Source organism: Callorhinchus milii, unplaced genomic scaffold (assembly GCF_018977255.1).
Source record: "Callorhinchus milii isolate IMCB2004 unplaced genomic scaffold, IMCB_Cmil_1.0 Scaffold3, whole genome shotgun sequence".
Taxonomy (NCBI): Eukaryota; Metazoa; Chordata; class Chondrichthyes; order Chimaeriformes; family Callorhinchidae; genus Callorhinchus; species Callorhinchus milii.
Genome location: NW_024704744.1, coordinates 81,770,311 through 81,797,726, shown reverse-complemented (window position 1 = coordinate 81,797,726; position 27,416 = coordinate 81,770,311). Strand labels below are relative to the sequence as shown.

The 27,416-nt window shown below is 44.8% G+C and overlaps 1 protein-coding gene across 1 annotated transcript in view; it reads right to left on the bottom strand.

The window, feature by feature from the left end:
• Positions 1-14,098: 14,098 nt before the first annotated feature.
• The window catches only part of bcl11aa (BAF chromatin remodeling complex subunit BCL11A a), a 143,973-nt gene continuing 130,655 nt past the window's right edge, over positions 14,099-27,416 (bottom strand). Inside the window, exon 4 of the mRNA XM_042333701.1 lies at positions 14,099-14,646. Within this exon, the coding sequence (XP_042189635.1) occupies positions 14,602-14,646 (45 nt within the window). The 3' untranslated portion in view covers positions 14,099-14,601. The remainder of the gene's footprint in view (positions 14,647-27,416) is intronic.

The window sequence follows — 27,416 nt, the reverse complement described above, 5'->3', positions numbered from 1 at the left end:
TATAATGAATAAAGGGATTGCAAATAGCTTTTCACAATCTTGCTCAGGAATACATGGAAAAGATGGAAAACAATTCTCTTTGAAAACCACTGCAAAAGAAAATTGAAAACGGTCGCTTTTTTTTTAAAATGTTTGGGGGAATGTCGTGAATAAAGTGACTTGCCTCTTTTCCCAAAAAGGGCAGGTAGGTCGATTCAAAGAAATAAGTCAGCCATCTTTATTTATGGGTCTGGGATTATTACTTTGTAGAACTTCAAGTGAGTCTTTCAAGAAACTACAAAGGACTTTGTGAACTAGCTTGATCGTTTTTAAAAGGTATATTATGCAGCTTTGCTTGTTTAATTACAGCCAAGATACTTCAATCATTTTTAATTAGAAAATTTATCCCTACAAGATAACTAATCTTCGGACTGAGTTGCAAAGCTCCACATGAATTAAAAGCATTTGGAAAATGGGAAGACTTTGTAGAGTAATTGAATTACTGAGTTGTATGACAGCAAGCTTCTCTTATAACTGATAACTATAATTTTGGTTACTTCCATCATTATGCTATTTAACCGAGAATTGCCAACTTTAACTTTGTTTACTCAGAGATTACAAAGAGCCCACACTCAGTTCAGGTTTAGATCCTCTGAAAAAAAAGTTGATCAAAATTAGATCTTTTGAGTAAATATTTCATGAATTGCACTTGTGCAGTGCGCAATTGTGAAGCGTATTGATTCAAACATTCTTTTTTGACAAGATATAATTAAAATGCTTCTTTCACTCCCCCCCAAACCACCAGCTTGCACTACAAATGCTACCATCAAGTAATGTTGTTTATGGCCATAGAATCATAGAATTATACAGCACCGAAGGAGGCCATTCTACCCATCATGCCCGGGTCAGCTCCTGCCCAGGCCAGGATAGAAAGAGCTATCCAAATTAATCCTACTCCCTTCCCATAGCCTTGCAAATTTGTCCTCTCCTAATATCAATCCACTTCTCTCTTGAAAGTTGTTATCAAATCTGCTTCCACCACCCTTTCAGGCAGTGCATTCCAGATTCGGCAGCAGCAGTTTTGGAGTGACTCAAGTACAGATAAGTTATCTGTAATTTATGGATTATTGTATTCACAACTGTGAATGCCTATGTCATATACTCAGAGTGCAAAATATTACATGTGATGTGATCAATGTATACTGACGTCCCCATACAAGAAAACGTTTGCAGTCTGGAGGTTCTAAAAAAACTGAGGTGCAAGCATGTATTCAGAATGATATGAATAATCCTCTTGAAACACTTACACACCCATTAAAAGACATTGTGCTTCAACACTTGTTGATTAAAATACACCTTCTTCTCGAAAGAGTAAAGATAACAAGCATTTTTGTTGTGGCACCCACAACTGCGATCAAGCAGTGCCAGGTAGGAGAGGGATTGGGTCCGACACATCTAGCATCATGTATATTGCCTCAACAATGGGCCATCCTTGATTCCCCCACATGAACCTCCTACAGGATCGCTGTGACATTTCCATTTCCCGTACTTCTCGTGGCCTCTGAGCAAGAGGGAGAAATAAATGTAATTTACTGCTGTCAATTGAGACTGTTCAAATTCATATTCAATTGGGACCCAAATTAATAGTTGTCAGAGCAAGGAAGTAATCATTTGGGCTGTATTGAAAGCCACAGAGTCAAGGGCAGTGCTCTAACACAAACTCCCACCCAACCTCATCAGATTTAATTTTCAATTAAAAGTTGTTCCATCTGCTGTAGAAGACCATTCCTCTTGGAATTTGTCTCCTGGTACCTGAAAAGTCTTACCCAGGAGGTTATGAAGCATCAGCCTAGCTCAGTCGGTAACACTCAGTGGCTTTAAGATCCATATCAGGACTATGAACTCACAATCTCAGCTGACACTCCAATACAGTGCTTGGGGAAGAGTTGCATGGTTGGCGATGCCGTCCATCGGATGAGACATTCAGCTGACATCCAATCTGCCTGTTTAGGTGCCTGTTTAGAGATCCCACAGAACTATTCAAAAAGTGTTCTGGCCAACAATCTCCCTCCCAGCTAAAAAAATTAGCCATTCCCTTCATGGCTGTCTGTGGAACATCACTGTGGTCAAATTGGCTGCTACATTCAGATACAAATGTGCAGCCACTTGACTTTACAGTATATCCTGTGAAGCACTCCAAGACATCGACAAAGTAACATGCACTATACCAAATGCAAGGAATATTTTGGGGTCATAAATATTAACGGTCTTTCTAGTTATTGGGATTATTTGTATAACTGAAAGCATTGGTGAATAAACTGCTCAGAAAGTTTGTGTACTCTGTTTTGTACAAGATAAGTCTGCAATTCAATAGTGCCCAGGGTGAGAGCAGTCAGGACCAGTCACTTGCCATGCTTATATATGTGAACTCTTCGAAACACAGTGGGATGTCTCTCGGCAACTAGCAAGAATATTGCCTCTCCGTGACTGAGAGGGATAAATACTTTTAAGATCTGTGTTCTGGAACTGAAGGCGTGAGAGAACATCAGCAACAACAGTGTGCAAGTGTGCAGTCTCCTTGATCAGAGGGTAAGCCGGACAGTTCAAGGAAGAAATAAACATCGACTGTCAGTCTTCCAGGCAGCTCTTGCTTCAGCAACACACTACATAAAAGCTATTGTTATTCAAGGCTTCAAATCCATATTTTCAGCACCCACTGCTTAACTTTATAAACTAAACATTGCGCTTTGTCAATCTGAATCTCCACCCTCCCGCTCTCAACATATGGCTTCATCCAGGTGCCTTTGGCACTAGGTCTCACTTAGATATGTGCCATGTCTACAAGTCTCAGTTCCCAGCCCACACGTCCCTAATGAACTTAATACTAGAATGTACGCTTACAGTTTGCTATAACAAATAGGGGGTGGGGGAGCTGGTTTGCCATGGATCAGGAATCCTATAAACCAGAGTTAAAAATAACCAAATTCTAAACCTTCTGACCAGAGCCCATTTGTTCACTCATTCAGCTATTCGACTGAAATAAAACCAGAACGAACTTAGCAAGCAGGCGTTACGCAGAGAGGCTTTGAAAATACGCAGCCGTGTCTCCAAGTGAGAAGCACCAGCGGGCTGATCGTATCCAGAACACCAGACCAGGGTTGCTGCTATGTCGAGACTCACACATACAGCATTGTAAACTGACTGTATCCATTTCGTTGACCTACAGAATGAATACACAGTGTTCCTGATGTGAAAAGAATTACACCAAATGCAAGGATTATCATTATTTTCATATAAAAATAAGCAACAGTCAGAGACGTGTTCATGTGTAGTTAAGTGAGCCATCAAGTCCAGTGACCCTCTGTGTGAAGCTTTGATTGGGATTATCGTAAAAAGATGAAGTATAGTTGACGGGCTTTGGCAGATTCTTTTCCATTACCTCCTGCTATTATCACAAAAGATGCCCAGCCCTGAGGAGCTGAGTGCAGGTTTTCCCACACTCGTATCATTCAGGCCAATTTTCCAACTGCTGTTTGGGCTGAGTTTCTGATGTCCGTCCTCAGTCACCCACTTCAGTGAAATACTGAGAAGCTTCTCGAGATGCCTCCATGATGTGAGAAGGTGCTCAGAATTATTCTTATATCATTCATTTACAGAACACTATATTATTTCCAACCAGTGCCATGTCTTCCAACGGTATTTTTATTCCCCATCAATTTTCCCCCACTTTCCTCTGCTCCCGAATGCATTTGGCTCAATTTTCTTTCTGCTGTGGTACAGTCGCACAGGTCCTGGTCTCCCCGTGGCACTGAGCAACTCCCTGTGGCACAGTCATTGTTCACGTGTAAGGTTTAACAGCAACTATTGGCAAGCTATTCAACCATGGGATCATGGTACATGCGCATTTGTGCAAATGTACAAGTGTGTGTTTGTTTGTGTGCATGCAGGTGCTATGCAGTGAGTGTTTATCTTACTTAGCCTATCCAAGGTTACAATAAACAAGCTGTTTAACCCTTCTGAGGACAGATGGCCAGTTAGCAGGATACCAGCTTAACCCTGATTTTTTTCCCCCCGTGATGAGTTAAGATGGTATCTTGGTAACCAGTACTCCAACATTTGGCACGATTGGCTTCAAGCCAAATCATTGTGGCAGTTGAGGGTGAAAATGCTCACACCAGAGGACCAGTCAATAATTAAGACATCATCTGATCACATTTTCTACCAACTCTTGTGTTAATTAAAACTTCAGATTGCAATTTTTCCTTCCCTCCTTCACCACCCCTGTTATTTCTTCACATTTGGACATATCATTTAGCTTTTCCTTTGAAAATTTGAAAGTTACAATTGAGTTGCAATAACATGTAAATTTGTGGTACCAAGGGGATTGAGGAAAGGTCAGCAAACCTACCACCTATTCTTTCAATCGGATAGTCTTGTCCTCAGTTTCCCCAGCACAATGCACAGATGGGCATGCTATTTCATAACTATAACTACAGACAATCCTTTACAACTGAAAATGATAATCCACACACTTTGCCAACAAATGACTACACTTAACTTGCTCCATTGCTCACTCACGTTCTAATCTACATAGAAGAGCAGATGCAAAGGCCATTGATTGCAAGTTAACAACACATTTTAAAGCATTGGAATGGACATCAAGGCTATTATATACAATTGGACTACATCTCTGTGTCAGAATGTTGAACGAGGTAGCAATGCCTCAAAATAATGAAATAGTTATTATTGATAATAATGCTTACATTCAGTACGGACCTTTCACAATGGGAGGATGTCTCAAAGCACTTCACGGGATTTATTGCAAAGTGTAGTGACTGTGCGTTTTTTGGGCAAATGCGGCAGACAACAATGTCCCACAAAACAGCCATGAAATGAATGGCAACATTATTTGAGAAACTTCCTTATTGAATAGCGTAAATATGGCACAATCAATATCCACTTGAATGGGCAGGTTAATGTCTCATCTGGAAGGGAATGTCAGCCTGGGCAATGATCTTAAAGTTTGCCATGGGCCTTGAACACACAATCCTTTGACTCAGAAGAGAGAGTGCTATCAATTGATGACATATGGAAAACACGCTGCTGGTAAAATCTAACAATAGTAAAAACCTATTATGTTTCTTCTGACAAGTCTCTTCCCAAATCTGCCCTCCTGAACAAGTTTGTCTCCTCTCTCCTACTAAATTCTCTATAGTTGCATATGTGCTAGTCAACCTCTGATACATAATTGCCTTGCAAGACATCTAGGTAATGATTCATCAAGTTGATACCAGGATGAAAGGATTTAGCCATAGTTAAAGGCTGGGTAAAGGTTGATATAATTAAGGATGATTTGATTATAATGTTCAAAATAATAATGGGAATTGGCAGATGAATTCTGTACAGAAAAAGGAGTCTTAAAAATCAGAGCTAAGTGAGTTGCAATGCTTTCCATCGTCCGATAGCCTCATCCGTCTCATCATTTATTTGTCAAGGAGCTGTGAGAACTTTCACTCTACTTGAAAGACACTGTGCAAAAACAGTCACTACACTTCACAGAAATTACCTGCAAAGCACTTTGAGATGTGTTCAACGTTATAAGCATTGGTTCAATGCAAGGAGTACTACAACAAGTGAAAGCTGTTGTTGTCATCCTCAGTCTTCTCTGAAGAGAATCGGCCCCTTTAGGAACACTGCTCACCAATTAGAGAACATATGCATGATCTAGATTATCCGTCTCCCAAACCAATTTCCTACCTATCTCACAATGCTTCCTCTAATTCTGTGCATCTCAATTTTATTCAATAATCCTTGCATAGAAGTTTATCAAATGCCTTTTGAAAATCCATATAAACATCCATTGATTTTCCCCTGACTTTCTCAGAAAATTGCACCAAGTTTGTTGGACAAAATCATACCAACCCTGCCTCAGTGTTTCACCCTTGTCCAAATGATCATTTTTTTTCTTATGATAAATTCCAATATTTTTCCTATTCCAAAAATACAAAATAATACAAATTTACATTAATACAACTTCTTTCACCTTGGAAGGAGCTCAACGATAGCTTGGTATTCGCGAGCTAGGGGTGGGAGCTGAAGGGGAGATGACCGAAAGCACAATCAAAGAGATAGGTATTGACATCAAGACTTAGAACGCGTACAGTTAGGCCGACACTCCAATGGAGTGCTGGAGGTATGCTGTGCCATCCTTCATGTGAGACATTAAACCGAGGAGAAAGTCTACCATCGGCAATCCATTCCCAGTCTTTATCCTACATGAATTCCTCTAACTTACCTCTTAATAACTTTGTGGTCTCAAAACAAAGACTTTGAAATGCAAACATGGGATATACAACACACCTCAGTCTCTTTATCAGCACAGACTAGTTAGGCTGAGGGCCCCATTTCTGTGCCAGATCCCTCTATGTAGTCTATATCACTTATGTAACTCTCCCTTCACAACACAGCCTGTTGAGGTTGCCACATCGCCCCTTAATCAAATAGTTTGAGTGGCCATGGATTCTCTTTACCTTGTCTTTTTCTAACCTGCCTCACGGAAGTAACTGTTTTCTTTTCCCATCTGCACCTTACCTTTGATCCTGTCCTCAGACAAACCTACCTTTTGAAATGAGCTGCAACCCTTTGGTCTCGCACAGCAGGAACTCAATGAAATCCTGTTCCCTCTTGAAGTCTTTAAACATGTCCTACCATCTCCATAACTCAAATTCTCACCACTCCAACAAAGTTGCACAACATTAACTGCTCTCTTTACTTTTATAGCTGAACAGGCGAGGCCTTGCAAACACAGTTCAGTTAACAACTGGTTGAAAGCAGTCAATCAGCCTCAGCTGCACATTCATCAGTGCACATACAATAAGTGCAGTCTAACTGCTGCCCTGGAAAAAACTTTTTTTTTTTGCTCAGCTGAGTGTCTGACACATGTGGAAACCCATTGCCGTACTTAAGAGTATACAAACCAGACTGAGATCTCCACATATATATGGCACATACATGCAGAAATGTTCCTGTGTCTGGAATGGAATGAGCACTCTCTCCCTGAAGGGTGCACCCTGCTTATCTAATTCCACGTTAGACACAGGTTGGCAAGAGTCAAGGCTTGGAAACTCATACTGCTGGAGGTTAGCCAGCTAAACTTACATAGTTTGCCATTGCAAGCACTGTCTGGCAAGCTTCCCGCTGCATGTCCGGTTAGGACTACCTTACCCTTTAGGCCTCTGGCTTGTAGGGTAAACAGAACAAACCAGAATAGGAAGAATCCCTGTCCCCAGTGACCATTCTGCCTCTCCAATTCCTGCCAGGCTAGCAGTTCCCTGGAATACTGCGGACCCACCTGGCTCAGGAACCAGACTACCGAGTGAGACCGCTACATAGGGTTGACTCTGACATTCTGCTACAAAATCATATCACCTTAGAGCCAGTTCAGTGGCAGAGAGACCCTCTCTTCAATTCAGTTTTCCCTGCAACCTTAAATTATAAACTTGAATATTCAGCATCCTTCCAGAGGTCCAATTCTCTATATCTCTCAGCAGAACCTCTTCTCTGCTGGAGTCTGCTCCCGCTTAGGTGAGGAAGAAACAATAAACAGCAGGTAAATTTGGCAGAACCATTCTATAGGTTTTATTTCGAATGGGGCACAGCCGTACTCCCAGGGAATTCTGCGAGCATAGGCCCCAGAACAGCTGTGAAGAGACTGTCCCTCAAGTTCCATGCACACCACGTTGTTCTCGTAAAGGTCTGCACTGCAGGAGGTGCAGTCTAGTAATGCAGTTTACATGCAAATTTTTGGGAAAACGTTATTTTTCCCCAGCATAAAGGTCTTCCCCCCCCCACCACCACATGTATTATTACGCATCTCCACTTACAGATTCCCAGAATAGCATGCCGGTCCCTTCCCCAACAAGGTCACTGCATTTAAATGTTACCCCTTGCTCACACTTTGTGTATACAGCGGCAAAAAATACATATACGGCAGTTTTAAAAATTCTTTGTGTGCATGTTTCATCCCCTTCCCTTTCCCTCTTGCTTTAAAGTTTCCCTCTTTCCTTTTGGCTGGCTCAGTTGGTAGCACTCTCTCGCCTTTGAGTCAGAAGGCTGTGGGTTCAAGCCCCCACGTCGGGTCTTTGAGCTCACAGTCTAGGCTGACACTCCAATGCCATGCTGGGGGTCTGGTGTATTGTCGGACATGCCGTCCTTCAGGTGAGAAATTAAATACAAGGTTCTTTCTGCCTGTTCAGGTGAATGTTAATCATCCCATGGCACTATTCCAAAAGAGAAGGGAGTTTCTCCTGGACAACAATCACCCAAATGAAAAATGTTCATTCACTTGGAAGGGCTTTGCTGGGTACAAATTGGCTGCAGCATTTCCCTTCAAATTACAAAGTCATTACATTTTACAGTATATCCTGTGAAGCACTTTGAGGTGTCCTCCTGTCTTGAAATGCGCTGGATCAAATCCAAAGATTTTTATTTTTCCTCTTCTGAATTCGTTGCTAATCTCTTGCTCAGGAACCTGTAAGGCCATATATAATATATATATATGTATATATATATTGGACTGTAGAGGAGTATCACAGCCATACCCAGTAACCTAACTTACCTAGTCAGGTATCTGACATGCAGAAACCCTTCACCGTCCTTTAGAAGACTTGTCTGGAACGGCGAGCGCAAAATAAGAGACGTCTTATCGCGCACGTTTACGTAAAAGGGATCGAATTTTGAGAGAACTGGGAATCTGTCATCTATTTAAAGTGCTCCGAGATGTTATCTTATGTGAAAGGTTACCCTTGCTGTGTAAATGCAAGTTGTTGTTATTCCCCCTCCCCTTTCCCCTCCCTTGTTCAATCTCCTGAGCTGTGTACTCAGAACTGCTGATACGTGGGAGTTGACGAAGGTGACCCAAGACATCACCATCGTCTCAGCCAGTGTGACACTTCTCCCTCCACCCCACCACCCAGCCACACATACCCACACACACACACACACACACATATGATCATGAGGGAGATTCAGGTGAAGAAGGCTCTTTGACCGATTTGATCTGATCCTTGTAAAATCCCCAGCCCTACACTCCATTCTGTAAATTAGCTCAAGGTCTGTTCAGCTGCCCTTTTCCAGTAACCCATCCCAGGCTGTCAATCACCCTATGTGTAAATAAATATTTCCTGGTGTCTGTCTTCAATTTGCCCTTCACAACACCAATTCTGAAACACTGAGGGAGAGAGAGAGAGAACAAGGGTCTCACTCATTCTCTCACTCCCTCCCGCCCTCCCAAAAATGCATTGCATCTCTCTTTCTCCGCTTGGTGCTTGTGTGTGACGATTCATGTGAGATGGCAGTTCCTGACCGGGAGAAGAAGAATGGGAGCAGAAACTGGATTGGTTACTGCCCACAGTCCTGTATCTCTCCAGCGCCGCTCAAGGAAATTCGCAACTTTAATCCGAAGCACCCTTAGCTCAGTGGTTAGAGCACTTGCCTCGCAAGCGAGAGACCTAGGTTCGATTCCCGGCAGGGCAAGTTTTCTTACACCACAAGCCTCTGTTTACCTAGCAGTAAGTTGTTAGTCGATTGGCAGATCGCTTTTCCGGGGGTAATAACTCCTTAAAAAACAAAATTGGTCACTCTATCCATGGCTGTGTGTGGGACACTGCTGTATGCAATTGGCTGCCACGTTCTGCCCACAAAATATACAGTCAATTCACAGTATATTCTGTGAAGCACTTTGAGATGTCTCAAAGGCGCTATATCAAATGCAAGGATTATTATTATTATCTTGTTATCTTTCCAGATCTCGTCCCAGCGCAACGCTATCTCACTCCAGCCATGTGACGAATAAGAAGGGAAAAAGTAAATAAATACTCCTTTCAAAGCCTCAAACAAAAGTGAAGGGCACGTCTTTGTTTTAATACAGCNAAAAAAATTTATTGAAAAGATTACAAAATACATGTTTCTGAATCAATGGCAACTGGCTGAAACAGAATACATTTCATAGCAGCATATATATATATACACTGTAAAGTACAATGTCTCAGTGCGGCATTGTAGAAAGTTGACAGGGTGCTCAGTATTCTCGTCGCAAGCTTTTTAAAGGTCCGCTCTGAAAAGGTTAAAGAATCACAACAGAAAGGAATTCCTTTCTGATCTGAAGAACTTATTTCGATGCCTCTTTAAACTGGAGATCAATCTGTGCTTTTTTTTTATATACATTTGTGACATAAAACAAGGGAATTGTACCAGGCGAGTTGACTATACTGTATAATCACAGTAATACACAGAAAACCACAGAACATTCTCAGAACACACCATAAATATAAATACTCTCCTTTTTTTAATTTTTTTATACAGAAACACTACTTGGTCATTCCCCCCATTTAATGAGCTGCCCGTTCTGGTGTGAATGATACATCTGCAACAAAGTTAAACAATAAGATGTAAATCCTAGCAGAATCCAAAGTGGACTTTAAAGTCACGGCGCACGTAAAATTTGAAACGGTTTTGTCTCCAGCCTTGATGCTGTGATAGTGTTAGTGATAGTGGGTCAGTCTTTTAACAGGCACCTTTTTTTTCCTTTCTGTCACCCTATTGACGTTTGGGTTGTTGTCCCTGTCTTGGCCCCCATTCCCCTCTCTTCATTTATCTTTAAATCTCATCATTAGACTTAGCTCTTCCACCGCACCTACGGTCACTTTTCCCTCCCCTTCTCCCTCTCTGGGTGTCCAACCCCTCCCACACTGTGCGGTGCTCCAAGATGCTATACTGCGCGAAAGGCTCTACATAAGTGCAAGTTGCTGTTGTTTTTGTGTGCGTGGGGGGTGGGGGAGGGTTTTCGTCTGTCCAGATTTATTGTGCAACCAGGATTCTACCACATCTACCCTTGCCAAAGTGAATTTTGTTCCCTTTCTAAGGGAGGGCAGTGCCTGACAAGTGTAGTGGCATAGTTTTGCTGGATGTGCTGAGGCATTGTGCAACCTAACTGCACAGCCCAGGTTAGTGCTCAGTATTCTCCATGCACCGAGTCGCCTGAAGTCCAGCTACTTTCTCTATGATGAGGAAGGGAAAGGAAATACGACTGTATGTGAGATACAGCTGTGCGCATTTGGCTGCTGCGTTTCGCCCACAAAATACACAGCCACTACACTTTACAGTGTATTCGGTGAAGCGCTTTGAGACGTCTCGACGACGTGATGAAGCGCTCTGTCAAATGTAAGGATTATTATTATGGCAGGTAAGTTGTTAACCCAGGCCTCCTCTCACCCTTTCCCCTTCTCTCTCTCTCTCTCTCTGTGTTTCGCGCACACCTTTCCCAGCTGCCTGGTCGCAGAAATAGCATTGAACAGAAGCAGCCTGGGGACGGTGAATAGTGCGGGGCGGAAACTCGAGAGAGAGTAGGAAACAACTTAAAACAAAACAGGGAGCAAGTTTAAAAACAAATCAAATTAAAAATAAATACTCTCCGAGAATACACGTGAGATTTTCGCTCTATCACTTAAAAATAAGATGGAGCTTCATCAACCGGGACCACTTTTAAAAAATGGACCAGTTATAAAAGGATTCAGATTCACTTTGAATTTTTTTTCCTCCTCTCTGTCGTTTCTATTTGTTGGTTGTTTTATTTGCTTGCTGATATCATTGGGGGAATGGCTTTGGGGAGATACTGGGCTTTGTGGTCTCAGGCAAATGAATTAACAAATATCTACACACCAGACGCACACCCAACAAACACACACCCAACAACCACAAACGCACAACACCACACACACCAAACACACACCAAACACGCGCACACACCAAACACACGCAAACACCAAACATACCCACACACCAAACACACGCATACACCAAACATGCACCCGACAAACACACGCAACCGACAAACACACGCAAACAGGAATCACACACACACATCAAACACATGCACTCGACAAACGCACGCACACAACAAACATGCACATCCCAAACACGCACACCCAACAACAACAACAAGATTCCATTTATAGAGCGCCTTTCACGTCAGGAGGACGTCCCAAGGCGCTGTACAGTTGGGTCAGGACCCGAGCAAGGGGGAAATGGTCAGGGTGAGGGGAGGGAAGGGAGGGAGCGAGGAGGGGGTAGAGAGTCGAGAGGGGAGCTGAAGGCACAGTCAAAGAGAAAGGTCTTGAGACCGGCCTTGAAGGAGGAAAGGGAGGAGGCGGCGAAGGCACTGGGGGATGGAGTTCCAGAGCTTAGGGGCTGAGAGGCCAAAGGCCCGGCCACCGATGGTAGGGCGGTTGGGGCCGGGGATGTGGAGCAGACCGGAGCCAGAGGAACGGAGGGTACGGGCAGGTAAGTAGGGGGATAGTAGGTCGGAGAGGTAGGAGGGACAAGGCCATGAATGGCCTTGTAGATGAGAATGAGGATCTTGAATTGAACAAACATGCATACCCAACAAACACACGCGCACCACAAACACACACACCCAACAAGCGCACACATATGCATACACATACCCACACATAAGCATTCACACTCAAACAAATGCACAATTGGACACATAGACACATATACACCGACCCTCAGGTTTAACTGAAGCACCCAGGGTAATTGGTGCTGTGAATTGATGGTAATTGAGCTCCCGACTATGTTACAACAGGGAAATGCTTCAAGCCACTCGCCCCGGTGATACCGCCACGACTTGACTGCTTCACGAATTATAGGACCAGACGGAAAAAAACAACCAAACAAACAGGTGTTGGGATCAATCCATGTCCTGGGTGACTCATTTTGCAAAGTGTTTCCTGACGGCGAGAGACTCACTCCTCAACAATTCTCTGAACATCAGTTTATAGGCTTTTTTTCAAAAAAAAATATTCTGGCACATGTCATCACAAACACCAAAAAAAGCACCTTTGTTTGGGGAGGGAGGGGGGACGGGGGGGGGGGGGTGGGTGAAGAGGCAAAGTGACCCATTGTTGTCCTAAAGAGACCAATTAAAAAGAGTGGAAAGTGGAGTGTCAGGAATTGCTGACTTGCAAGCCAAAAAACGCCTTGATAGTAGTAGTAAAAAAAACTGCTTGGCAGTATCCAACAACATGGCGGACTCAGAGCCCGGCCCAATCATTTCAACAACATTTGTTTTTAAAACAGCTCGAACAACGAGATTGTCCTTTAGCGTATAGGCTGTTCTAAGCAGTTATCACAAGTGTGCTAACCTCCCTCCCCACATCCCCCATCGCCCGCCCACACACCTCCCACCAGAATAGCAATGCCCCCCTCCACCACCCCCACCCCCACCCCACCCCCCCGTCCCTTCCCTTTATCGTGCGGGGGAACCTTTTATTTTTTTCAGATGTTTGACTCTGAATCTGGAACTTTATCTGTGGGCGATCTTTTAAAAAAAAGGCATTGTCTCGTTTACGTGGAATGTCTTAATCTGTGATCTCATACTCAGGTTCAATTAACCCTTTAACCACAAAATTGCTGTCAGATGCTGTCACACGTCTAAAGTTATCAGAGAGGTTCCTTATGGGTAAGCTGCTTCGTTTTGTTCCAGCCATTCCCGCGCACTCATTCCCTCACTCGTCTCAGAAAGGGCTTCAAATTCCCTCAGGTATCCTATCAAATCGATAAAACCCCTATAAAATTCCTATAGGATCCTTTTAGATTTGTTTTTATCCCCTCCCTCCTCCTCCTTCACCAAATTTTTCTTCCCTTTTCTAGCTTGAGTGGGATTTGACCACTGGTGTCAGGAACCCTTCAGTTCCCCAGCCCCTTTCTTCACTTGGAACCCCCCCCCCAACTCCCTCCCCCCCACCCCCCCGCGCCAACCGCCAGCACTGATCCGGGATAGGCCATGGGGCTCCCCGTCTGACATCCGTTCACCTACAAAATACACAGTCGCTACACTTTACAGGAAATGCGGTGAAGCACTTTGATACGTCCTCCCAACGTGAAAGGCGCCGTATCAAATGCAAAGGATTATTTTATTTTTATCCGCACGCCCACACTTGCTCGCCCGCAGTTTTACTGAACGGTGATCACGAGCAGGGAAAACCTGGCGGCTTTTTTTTTCCTCCTCTCCTTTCCTCCGAACCCCAGGAAACGTCTTTTTTTTGGGGGGGGAGGAGGTGTGGGGAGGAGTATTTCAATAGGGTTTCTAACTACTGACTAATAAGAGACTTCTTGTTGCATTGCACAGCTCAAAGCGATACATATGAAAATTCAATAGAAATAAAAAACAGTGCGTCGCACAGTGGCGTTCTGTGGGTAAACGTGTCTTACACAGAGCTCCTTTATATCAAATATTTAAACGTTTAACTTATGAATCTTCTATTTGTCAAGCACTAATGTTTGTTTTTTTGTTTCGTTTTTAAATCCAAAAAAATTACTTTACATTGTTTCCCCTCGTAGGTGGTCAGGTCCACGTAGTCTCCTTGAGCTGGAACTTGATCCATTTGTGGGGTGGGGAGGGGGGTGGGGGAGTACGTTCTCACCTCGTTGAGGGAGGGGGGAGCGTTTCAGGCAACTTGTGTCCGTTTTTGAAACTTCCGCCACCCTGCCCCTCCTCTCCTCTTCCACCTCCCTCGCCATCTGTCCATCTGTCCGTCTGTCTGTCCGTCCATCCTCGTATCACTGTGGCTGTAATTGAGACTGATAATAGCCGTAATACCTCACCTAGAATAAGGATGAGATTTGGCGAATTAATAGAGAAACACGAATATAAAGTGCTATAGAAATAATAATCCCTGCATTTGATATAGCGCCTTATTGCGACGTCTCAAATTCCTTCACAGAATATTTCATAAAGTAGATTGAATGTGGATTTTGTGGGCGAAACACAGCAGTCAATTGCACAGAGCAGTGTCCCACAAATAGTCGTGGATTGAATGACCAATGTTTTTTGGAGGGATTATTATCCCCGGAAAAGCAATCAGCCAATCTACTCACATCCGGGTTTCTACTTACTGCTAGGTAAACAGAGGCGTGTGGAGTAAGGAAACTTGCCTAAGGTTTCGCACCGCCCAGGAATCGAACCCGGGTCCTCTCGCTTGCGAGGCGAACACGCTAACCACTACACTACCGGATTCCACAGTCTGAATAACCGAGAAAAGTAAAGTTAAAAGTCAAGAAAGAACAAAAAGGAAAGTGGAGGTCGGGGGGGGGAGGAACGGCGGGAGGCGGCAAACGTGGGTGAGGAGAAAGTGGGGCGAAAGTGGAGGGAGAGAGCGGAGAAAAGGAGAAATGAATGAGCAATCTTTTTTTAAAAAAAATCCACTGGCACCAAGAGCCCAGCCATTCATCACAGACGTAAACAGGCATGACACAGACAAACCTGGGGCTTTTACGACATCCTTAGCTTAGCAACGGGGAGTAACCTGTCAACTAATAGCAAGTGGCCTGACTGTGGCCTGGCACCACTCCAGTGTGTTCTGGCCTTCAGGGCGAGGTGCTTTGTTCCTGCAAAGTGTTTCTGTTCCTCTCCACTCCCCTCCCTTTTCTGCAGCGCCTCACCTGCCATGCGGCATCAACTCACCGTTGTGGTTTGGGTTCGGTGGCTAACGCCACCGGGGGCTCAGAATCCAACAAGCGAAATCAACAACAACAACATGCATTTAGATGGCGCCCTTCACGCAGGGCAGCGTCTCGCAGTGTTCAAAGCGCGAGGTTTAGTTTGAGTGCCCCTTCCGCATCTGCACCGATGCTTGCAGAAAGTTTCCTCCCCCTCCTCCCTCTTCTCTGCTTCCCCCTCTCTCCTCTCCCCAAAGTGTTCCTGCTCTGATCCCAGGACGAGCCACCATTCCTAGCAACCGGCGGGGTCTTTGCAAGATAGACTGACCCCACACCGGCACCTTCTGAGGCAGGATTCCTGAACAACAACAACAAAAAAAAATTACAATTGTGTAGTACCTTTCACGTCGGGAGGACGTCACAAGGTGTTGGACAGTCAGAATTTCGGACCCGAGCTGGGGGTCGGGATCGGGAAGGGTGGAGGGCAGGGGGGAAGCAGGGAGTTCAAAAGCACGGTCGAAGAGGAGGGTCTTGAGATGGGTCTTGAAGATGGCGAGGGAAGGGGCGAGGGAGGCGGAGGGACTGCGGGTTGGAGTTCCAGAGGGTGGGGGTAGAATGCCCACCCGCCAATAGTGGAGCGAGCGAGGCGGTGGATGTGAAGCAGGCCTTAAGATTAACAACAACTTGCATTTATACAATGCCCATCATGCAGGATAACGTCCCAGTATGCTTGACTGTGGCATGTCATGATGGAGTCGGGGGGAGGTGACTGTAGGCACAATCAAAGAGGAAGGTCTTCAGGCGTGACTTGAAGATGGGGAGGGAAGAAGAAAGGAGGAGGGACAGAGGAAGAGAGTTCCAGAGTTTCAGGCGGTAGTGGCTGAAAGTGTGGCCAACGATGGTTGAACGGAGGGCACGAGGGACAAGATTACATAGAACCCAAAGCACGGAAAGAGGTCATTCCGGTAAACTGCTGGCATTTATCTCATCTCAATCCTCCCCCTCCTTCCGCCTAACAGCCCTCTATTCCCTCCTCCCTGTGTTTGCATTGTTTTAAATTGTCAGGTCTCAAACGGATCATGCTATTCGCTGGCTTCCAAATTAAGCTTGAAATGAGCAACGTTCCAGGATTCTGCGTGTCCCTGAGTTTGTCAGACCGTGGTCTGAAGGCTCACAGTCTGAGGATCGTTGGGTTAGGCAGTGTCCTCAGAGATTTAATCATTTACATGAGCTAATTTCTGGCTCTCTTTGTTCTATACCTGCTTTCACTTACGTAAAATCATTTTGTGCTTTTGTCCCATTCAAATAAGTGGAAACAATCCTCCAATTCAAACAAAGCATGTTACAGGCTATCACTCATTCCATTTCAAACCCAAACTCCACCGCAATCACACACATGTGGTCTGTAACGGGCTTGTTGAAAGTAAAGATGTTTAGTTTGGTCTTTAACTGAACTATTTTTAGTTTAGATGTTTTCTTCAACTTAATCGCAAGAGACGGCCCAGACTACTTTTTTTCCCAGGCAAAACTCTGACTGAAAAATCAAGAAAAGTGTGTCACTCTCAACGTTGTGTCAGGAGGTTGTGAGCTCCACATTGGGACTTTGAGCGCGTAGTCTAAGCTGACTTCTAAGTCTAATCTAACAAATTCTTGTGCTGGGGGAGTGCTGTCCTTGGGTTGAAAAGGCACTATTCGAAAAGAGAAGGGAGTTTCTTCCGGTGGCATGGTCAACATCCCCCCAAATAAAAAAATTGGTCACTCATTTCATATCTGTTTGTGGGATATTGTGCTGCCACTTTTGTCTACAAACACTGTTCCATTTCACAGTAAACCCTGTCCCGTCTGTGCCTGTTCAGGTGGAGGTTAAATGGCACTGATTGAATAGTGGAGGGTGTTTCCTCCCCGTGTCCAGGCCAACTGGCTGAACGGACAAGATGGACAGTAATGGCTCAATATGCCATGGCGATGACATCAAATAATTCCTCCAAAACAATAATAAATTGGTCATTTTCAATCCAAGACTGTTTGTGGGACATTGCTGTGCGCTATTGGCTGCTGCGTTTCGCCCACAAATATACTATCAATTCACTTTACAGTCTATTCTGTGAAGCGCTTTGAGACGTCGAGAAGACGTGAAAAAGCGCGATGTCAAATGCAAGGATTATTATTATTTATTATTATCAAACAAAGGTCACCTGATCAGCTAGCTTCAGCTCTTCATCGTCAATGGGTCACTGTGGTTTCAAATGGTTTTGCAATAGTTTTTCATACTGCTCCACCCACCCACCCCCAGCTCTTTCCTGAATTGAGCACTCTACCTTCAGATCTGTTGCATACTTATTTACTTGGCCAACGTCTTTATAGCAGGAAGAAACATCATTTTATCAATAATGGGGGGGTAGCCCTAAGAGCCAGTTGAAGAGATAGATTTAAAGACAGGATTTTACAATTCCCCTGTGAAGTGTTTTAAGACATTGTAACGTGAAACATTCTGTATCAAATGCAAAAAAATCATTGCATCAATATTATGATTATTGTTATGATTATTATTACTCTCGTCATGGCTGTTTGTGGGACCCTGCAAATTGGCTGCCAGGTCCACCAACAAAAACAGAGTCACTCCACTCTACAGTGTATCTCGTGAAGCGCATTGAGATGTCATCCCAATGTGAAAGGAGTTATACCAAATGTAAGGATTTTTACAAATTATTATTCTTCAGGCTGAATGTCGCGCCTCGAACAGGAAATCAACAGTATGTGATTTGAGTCTTAAAAAAAAGGAAAATCTACAATAATAGCAGTCAGTGTTATTTACAAGATAAAGGAAGTGGGAGACAGGTCCCATTGGCTGGTCTGCAATAACCGGGTGCGACAATAACAACAAATTACACTTGTATAACATTCTTCACGTTAGCAATGCGATCCCAGCGCACTGGACAGTCAAGAGTTTTTTGGACCCGAACTGGGAGTTGGGGTCAGGAGGGGTGGAGGGCAGACGGAGTGGGGGTGGAAGTGGGAGGGTGGCTGAAGGCACGGTTGAACAGGAAGATCTTCAGACAGGACGTGAAGGAGGCAAGAGAGTGGGTGAACCATGCATGGAGGGGGTGTTATACTTTCTAACCGTGGTTGTGATAGAAAGGTTCTATCGGTGGAGGGAAGGGGAAGGGGGAGAAATATTTCATCAGCACAAATCATACTTCATAAAAGATTTAAATAGCCGTATTAATAAGATATTAGGGCTGAGAGCACCAAGGAGGAGCAGAGTGCTCAGTTCACTGGGGTTGGACCTCAGCCAAACCCATCAAACACAGAGCAGGCCAGCCATGCCAGGCTGCTCCCTCCCCTTCAGCTCAGCTCCAGTGGGGAATCACCGATCCAGCGCGAGCAGAATGTCTTCACTCAAAATGAAAAAAAAACAGGTCAAAATGCTCCAGAGCTTGAAATTACCCCACAGGAAAGGGGGTGGAGGGGGAACCACAGGGCGGAGATTTCTGTTTTTCTTCCAGGCTCCATGTTCAGCCCGAGTACCAATAATAATAATCTTTGCAATTGATATAGCGCCCTGTCACGTCATTGAGACGTCTCAAAGTGCTTCACAGGGTATACTGTGAAGTGGAATTATTGTGTATTTTGTGGGCAAAACTTGCCAGCCAATCGTACAAAGCAGTGTCCCACAAACAGCCATGGAGTGAGTGACCAATTTTATCTGGGGGGCCAGGAGACAGAGAGAAACTCCGTTCTCCTTTTGAAGAGTGCCATGGGATCTTTAACATCCACCTGAACAGGCAAACGGGAACTCGGTTTAACTTCTCATCTGAAGGACAATACCACCGCTCCCTGCATATTTCCTGCAAATGTTGACACTTTCACAGGTTTTTAACTTGGTCTCTGGGTATGTACCGAACCACGTCATTTAATGATTGTGGAATCGGTGAGGTGGAGTGTGTAGGGAAGGGGGTGGGGGGGGAATATTAAAAAAATACTTTTTATGTAAAGTTCCATATGTTGACAGCATTTCCTTTTTGATTCCTACGATTGATAGGACTGTTTCCTCAAGGACAGGCACGTAGTGGAATTGTAACGTCTGCCCATAACAGGGTTCTTGAGAATTTCAATTAGCTCCTTCAAGTTTTCCTGCAAGCTAAGAGACCAGAAAATGAGCATCACTTTTCAGCGGCTTCTCTTCCTCCTCTCGTTAAAAAGAATCGGTGGGAGGTTTGTCGTCCGTAGCAAGCTCAAGCCTCTACAGTGATCAAAGGAAACTGCTCAGAGAGGACCTTATAGGGGTGCAGGACATTTTAAACGGGATTAAAAAAGTAAACCGCGAACACCAAGGCAGTAGCATAGAGGGCACTGGTTTAGAGTTGCACTTTAAGAGGGTAATTAATCCCTGGAACAGATTGTCGGGAAGGGTGGTTGAGATGCTGTGATGGACGGACAGCTAGGGAGGGTGTCGTGGAAGGATGAGATCAGATGGGCCAAATGGGCCTTCTTGAACTCTCTTTACTTACACAGACCGTCTGTTGAGCATGGAAAGAGGCCATTCAGCCCAAATAGTCTGTGCTGTATTTGTATTCCACATGAGCCTCCACTTCTCCTCATCCCCTCTCCCTTTCCCTTATCCTTCATGAATAATAATAATCCTTACGTTTGATATAGCACCTTATCGCGTTGTTGCGACGTCTCAAAGCGCTTCACAGAATACATTGTAAAGTGTGTTTGTTGTGGGAAAATACACCTGAAATACACTGACAGTTTCTGCAACAGGCACAGCTTCTGAAATGGTAAGAAAAAGAGACTATCCAGACCCAGGTTGAATCCACGCACACACACATACAACTTTAAATTTGAAAACCTCAAGAAAGATAGATTGCTTTTAAAGAAAATTAACATTTGAATGGATTAAAGCGAGATAAAACAAAACCCATGGATTTGATATTTTTCTATCGGAATTCAACATAAATAAGCTATTACAGTACCCAATGTTGGCAGAGAAACTGAGAAGAAGGGGAAGGGGGAATTTTAGTTTTAATGGCCATTTTTCACAAGCCTTTATTTCTCTATACATGTTCATCAAAGCATCCAGTCTGACTGAAACCTTTAGACATTTTCTGTATGAGTGCAGAGGAGCTCGTCCTGAGATTTATACGTCTTTTTGGATATTAAACCGAGGTCCTGTCTGCCTGTTCAGGTGGATGTTAAAGATCCCGTGCCACTATTTGAAAAGAAAATGGAGTTTCTCCCGTCCAACAATCCCTCAGATAAAAATGATTGGTCATTCACTCCACAGCTGGTTTTGTGCGTTCACCTAATACAGCCATGAAGTGAATGACCAATTTTATTTGGGGAATTGTCAGTCAGGACACTGGATGAAACTCTACATTTTTTTGAGCAGTCCCGTGGGATCTTTATAACACGCACCTGAACAGGCCTCAGTTTAACGTCTCAACCGACTGAAGGATGACACCTCCGACAATGCAATACCCACCCCCTCCAGCACTCAGTCAGAGTGTCAGTTTGGACCAAGTGAGATCAAAGTCCCGGAGTGGGGATTGAATTTACAACCTTCTGACTCAGAGGCAGGAGTGCTACTGACCGAACCCGGTCGACACACTGACAAAATGAATGAGCACAGTATTTTCTTCATCATTTACCGTCTCTTAGAGCCATACTAATCCTTGCTAATGGACATGATCTCCCTGCTGCCTAGTTAGGCAACACTCATAAATTCTTCTTATTTATACTGGACCTGCACTGCTTGAAGTGATATACTGGCAGCCAGTGAGTGAGCAGCAAAGAGGATGTGGGCAGCGTTGGGTCTTGCAGTGTTTCACTGCATAGAACGAGCAGCCTGTTAGGACAAGGGGAGAACAAGAGGGGAAAAAGCCAAAGGGAAGTGTGTGTGTGTGTGTGTGTGTGTGGGGTGGAAGAGCCCTGTAGCATATTGGTTAGAGCACTCGCCTCGCAAGTGAATGGACCCGGGTTCGATTCCCCGGCAAGGCGAATCGTTGGGCAAGTTTCCTTACTCCACACGCCTCTGTTTGCCTAGCAGTAAATAGGAACCCAGATGTTAGTCGGTTGGCGGACGGCTTTCCCGGGGTAATAATCCCTTCAAAAGAAATAAATAAAATACTAATTTGGTCACTCAATCCACGACTGTTTTGCCCACAAAATATACAGTCAATTCATTTCATAGTAAATTCTGTCAAGCCTTTTGAGACGTCTCAATGATGTGATAAGACGCAATATCAAATGCAAGGATTATTACAATTATTTCTTATAATGTAATCGTCGCTCATTTTACCGGCTGATACGTTCAAAAGCTTTGTATGGGCAGAGATGCGACCACCGTGACCGGGAGTTGTGAGACCGTTACCGGGAGGTAGGAGTGATGCCCAGTGATCGTCGAGCGAGGAGATGATCAGGCTCTGCCTCGACTCCTCTCCAGTAACATGAACCTAAGTTAAAAAGCCACAGAGCTCTGAGCAAAGGAAAGCTGCTCACTGCACAGGGCGAAAACACAGCTCCAAACAGTTAAAAATAAAATCAACATGGCGAGAGTTAAAGAAAAAACAAACGCACTGTCTGCTCCTACTATAACTTGGCTGACAAAACTCTTGCTTATTACACCCAAGGCATTTATTTATTTTGGGCACTTCTGGCACTTTGCTGAGAATGTGGTCTCTCCTTCCTCTCTCTCTCGCTCTCATTCTCTCCTCCCTTCCCCCATCACGTCTGCTCTCTCTGGACATTAGAGTCTTACAGCTGAAACCAATGAAAACAAGTTTGACTGGTACTGCGGGCTGCTGGCCAATAAGTTGTGCGCTCTGTGAGCCTGGGACAGTTTGCCAGAACTCAGCGATGTGTCCGGACACGAGTGTCTCCTTCCCTTTGTACACAACCTGTCTGCTGAGGTCTGGAATCCTGAGAAACCCCGGGAAAGAGCATCGCTTCGCTTTAAATAAGAGCTTGCGGTTCGGATTATTATTATTATTTTATTAATAATATATGAAATTAATCCTTGCATGGATGTAGCACCTTATCACATCGTTGAGACGTCTCAAAGGGCTTCAAAGAATACACTGTAAAGTGGTGTGGCTGTGTGTAACCACTACTGATTTTAAAAGCTTTGGTGGTGACGGGTTGGGGGTGTGGGGATGAAGCGTGATGGAGTGTTAAGGTAAATAAGGAATGTAATTCAAGTAAATAGGGAGAGCTGGAGGGAGGTGAAAGATGGTGGGGGAAGGAGAGAGTAGGAACGGGGAGTAAGGGAGGGAGAGGAGGAAAGAGAAAGGGAAGGAGACAGGGAGGAGAGGAAAGAGAGTGGGAGGAAACGAAAGAGAGGGAGGAGAGAAAGAGGGAGGGAAGGAGGGAGGCGAGGAATGCTTACAAACAGGAATCCTACGAACGGACGAAGACACGTTAAACAAAAGGATGAAGATCAGCAGATAGCAATGCTGCCAAGTTAAATGAGGGCAAAGGGTACGGTGAAGCAGCAGCCAAGCATTCGAACGCCTGGCTGCAAAGAAAAAGGGCTCTTTAGAGGCACTAACTGCACCTTGCCCCGGAGCAGGCTAACCCCGGCTACAGCTGTACCATCTTTCACTCCAGCGGACTTGCCTTTCCATAGACAAATTGATTTGCAAAGGTTCAAACTGGCAGCCTCTGCCTGCTTTGCATACAGAACGTTGCTTTTCTGTGTCACAATAAAAGTGGCCTCAGCAAACAGTGCGACACAGCGGGGAAGCGGACAATTCAAAGTCCAACCCGCACACCCCCCCCCCCCCCCCCCACACCCCACCCTCCCTCCCTCCCCTCGCCCCAGTCTGGTTGGAAAGGTCACCTCATGTCTGGGAAAAAAAAGTCTCAGGCTCTCAGCCTTCATTAAAGGTCAGTATTATTCGACAGCAGTTAACACCCTGGTAATGCGCCGAGAGAGAGTGCACAATGAGAGAGACCCGGGGGCTGTTTGTGACTATGACTGGGCTGGGGGCGGGGGGGAGGCTGAGCACTTGTGAACCAGCGCTCCCTGCCCAACACACACACACACACACACACACACATGCACGCAAACAAGCACATAAGCACACACACGGCTCCAGTGACAGAGATCAACAGAAGCTTAGAACGCCTTGGCATAACCTTGTCACGCCTTCGCAAGGTTACAGCAGCTCACAAAGGCTGGACACTGGATTCCACGTATCACTGCACCCCCCCCCCCACACTCCCACCCACCCCCCTCAACCCACCCTCCTCCCATCTCACCATCAATTCTTGGTTCTCTATTGCCCGAATTCGCCTCCATTCATTTTGCATATAATGAAACCCTTGCGGACTATTCTCAAAATTTGCCAACAGATCAACTCCTTTGTGATCGCTTCTTGCGGTAACCTGGCAACATGTCCGCGGAGTGGGGTCTATCACAGCCGTTTGACTGTCACTTTGTGCAATTTGTTTCCGGGGGGGGGGGGGGTGGGGGTTGGGGGGGGAGCGAGTTCCAAAGTTTTGCCCCCAAAATACGTAGTTAATTGACTTTATGGTAAATTCTGTGAAGCGCTTTGAGACGTCTCAACGACGTGATAGGCGCTATACCTATACCAATGCAAGGATTGTTATGGTAGAGTGAAAGCCAGCTCACGCAGCGCAGACAGGAGTAGCCATTGCGAGGCTGCACCCAGCGGCCGGAAGGGTTGACTGCGATGGCTGGCAGTCAGGCGCCTGGTGATGAGAAACGCGAGGCGCTCACGGGGACACCAGCGCCAACAATCACCATCTTCCACGGTGACGGCGAGTGAGTGAGTGAGCGAGCGAGCGAGGCTCCTCCTGCGGTGAGACAGCAGCCCGGGGCCAGGGAGCGTCTGGTGACCGTCTGGCCAACACTAAAAAAAAAGGAGCATCTCCAGAGCTGCTCCACCAGAACCTGTTCTCTCGATGTGACGGAACACCACGTCACTCCGCTTTTATATTACAGTGTATCCTGTGAACCGCTTCGAGACCTCCTCCCGACATGAAAAACACCGCATCCAAAAATGCAAGGATTATTATTAATTATTATTGTGTAATTATTATTATTGTTCTGAATTGAGGTGAGGGAGGCATGGCAAGGTTGTGGCTTTTAGGAAAATGCTGGCTGATGCGGCAGCTGCCTTGCGAGACGTACAACAAATTCACTCACTGAGTGACACTGGCTTTGTTGACAAGCCAATTCAATCAGCCAGCGCAGCCAACAAAGTAACAGGCTGCATTGCCTGAATAAAGAACATGGAATCGTGCCTACGTTTTCTCGAGTCCACTCGGACCTCTCTGCGTGGGGCTGGGGGTGGGGTGGGGGGAGTGGGAATGAATTTAACACAGCAGATTGCAAATGACAGCAATTCTGTCTCCGCGACGAACCCCTTCCCTTTCCACGTGTAGGTGGGATGCATGGAACTCTCAGGCTGGTTTGGATATTCTTAATGAGTTTCCACATACCATATCAAAAACAGAGAGAACTGGGAACGTTTAGCAGGTCAAGCAGCATCTATGGAGAAAGGAGAGTGAGTCAACGTTTCGGGTCTACGAAGCGGTTCTGACGAAGGGTCGTGGACCCAAAACGTTGACTCACTTTCCTTTCTCCATAGATGCTGCCTGACCTGCTGAGTGTTCCCAGCGATCTCTGTTGTTGTTTCAGATCTTCAGCATCTGCAGTATTTTGTGTCTTGTCCACATACTTATATCGTCAGGCACCCGGCCGACCAAACAACAAAAGGTGGACGCGAAAGGATCCCACAACGCTATTGCAAAAGGAAAGGGAATTTCTCCCTGCGTCTCAGCCAACAATCCGTCAAAGAAGATAAGATTGGTCATTAAACTCAAGCCGTTAGCTGAACTTGACCGTGCTGTTTGCAAAGAGGTCACCGAGTTTTCCTACAAAAACCAGCAACTACACACAGTTTCCTTACTCCACACACCGCTGTTTACCTAGCAGTAAGGAGGAAACTGACTCTTGGTCGATTGCCGGATCTCTTTCCAGGAGTAATAATCCCTTAAAAAGAAACTGCAATTATAATTTGGTTACTTGGTCACTCAATCTATGACTCTTTGTGGGAAACTGCTGTGTGCAATTGGCTACTGAGTTTCACCCACAAAATACACGCAAATATACTTTACAGTATATTTTCAACGACGTGATAAGGCACTATATCAAATGCAAGTATTATATTATTATTAAATTTATCCCGTCTTCAATTACATCAGTGCAGTAGTCAATGGCCATACAGTAAGCAAGGTAGACATAAAGGGAGAGGCAGAGGCGGATTGGGATCCGATCCTTGATATATCCATCTGAAGCCAATCTTTAGTCAAAGGAATACATAAGAATTCATTGTGCACATTTGCTTGCAAAACACACAGTGGCTCCACTTTACAATAAAGCACATTAAGTTGTCCTCCCAACATCAAAGGCACTGTATCAAATGTATAATAATATAGTAAACAATAATACTTGCATTTGATACCGAACCTTATCACGTCGTCGAGATGTTCTCTATGTGCTTCACATGATTTTACTGTGAAGTGTAGAGACTATATTTGTAGGTGAACATAAGGATTATTATCATTATTAAAAATGCCATGCAATAATTTTTCTTCACAAAAGTTTTCTTGATCATTCATTCTCCTGTTCCCCCCACCCCCATCCCCTTTCAAACTCTAATCCTGAAGACAGAATCTCACTCCAGAATGATCACTAACCACCTCACAAACAAGTAACTCCTCTCAATATCACAAGAGAGGGGTGATTGAAGAAGGCTCTTCAGCCTATAATAATAATCCTTGAATTTGATACAGTGCCTTATCACGTCGTTGAGACATCTCAATGCACTTCACAGAATATATTGCTAAGTAAATTGACTGTATTTTTGGGGCAAAACGCGGCAGCCAATTGCTCACAGCAGTGTCCCACTAACAGTCATGGATTGAGTGACTTCAACCACTCTCTCTACTCGTCCACCTGTTCCAGTCGCTTATTACCCTCTGGGTAAAGGAATACTTCCTGGTGGTCCCGATTACAGCATCCAAGATTCAAGCAGAAATGAAAGACTGTTTTTTTTTAAAAAATGTAAATCGCTGTTGTCATAGAAACAGCATCTGTACGAAGATCAAGCAGTTAAAATACTGCAAGAAAAAAACACATAGCGTTACTCGAAAGATCCAGTTCAGATGTGAATTCATCACCATTTGGGATCCTATTGTACAGTCAGTTTACCTACATTAGGTATTTGCCAACTTAAAGAAACTGACAACACAATTCCTCTGAATGCAGATACTTTTTAATTGCTCTCTCTTTCTCTGTCCTCTGTCGTCATCACAATAGTATCCTTTCCCCCCACTTTTTCACAATGGATCCCCGCCCTCCCATCTCTCACTCCTGCTGGAGAGACAAAGGAATGGGTGGCACGTTCAAGGCAGTTGAGATGGTCAGTGAATGTTAGTCACTGACAAGCGGATATCAGAACAGTCACCTCTGAGTCAGAAGGTTGTGGGTTCAAACCCCACTTCAGGACTTGGAATCACATTGTCATTTGGTGTAGCACGTTTCAAGTCAGGAGAACGTTTCAAAGCGCGTCACACGATGAACCGTGTAGTGTAGTTAGGGGCTGCGTGTTTTGTGGGCGATCACACAATCTTTAGTTATCGACTGTCTTTGATCACTGGGGATAATTAATACATTACATGCCACAACAGAAATATAGTATCTTACAACAAAACAACCTATGTCAGTCAGACGTGGCCAAAAGCGCTTACGGTACAGAAGGAGACCATTCGGCTCAACCTGCCTGTGTCGGCTCTTTGAAAAAGCTACCAACTAGTCCCACTCCCCCACTTTTTTTGCAGGGCTATGGGGTACCAATTTCCACACCAATGTTCCTGCCCAGATGTCCATCTTGTAACCCACA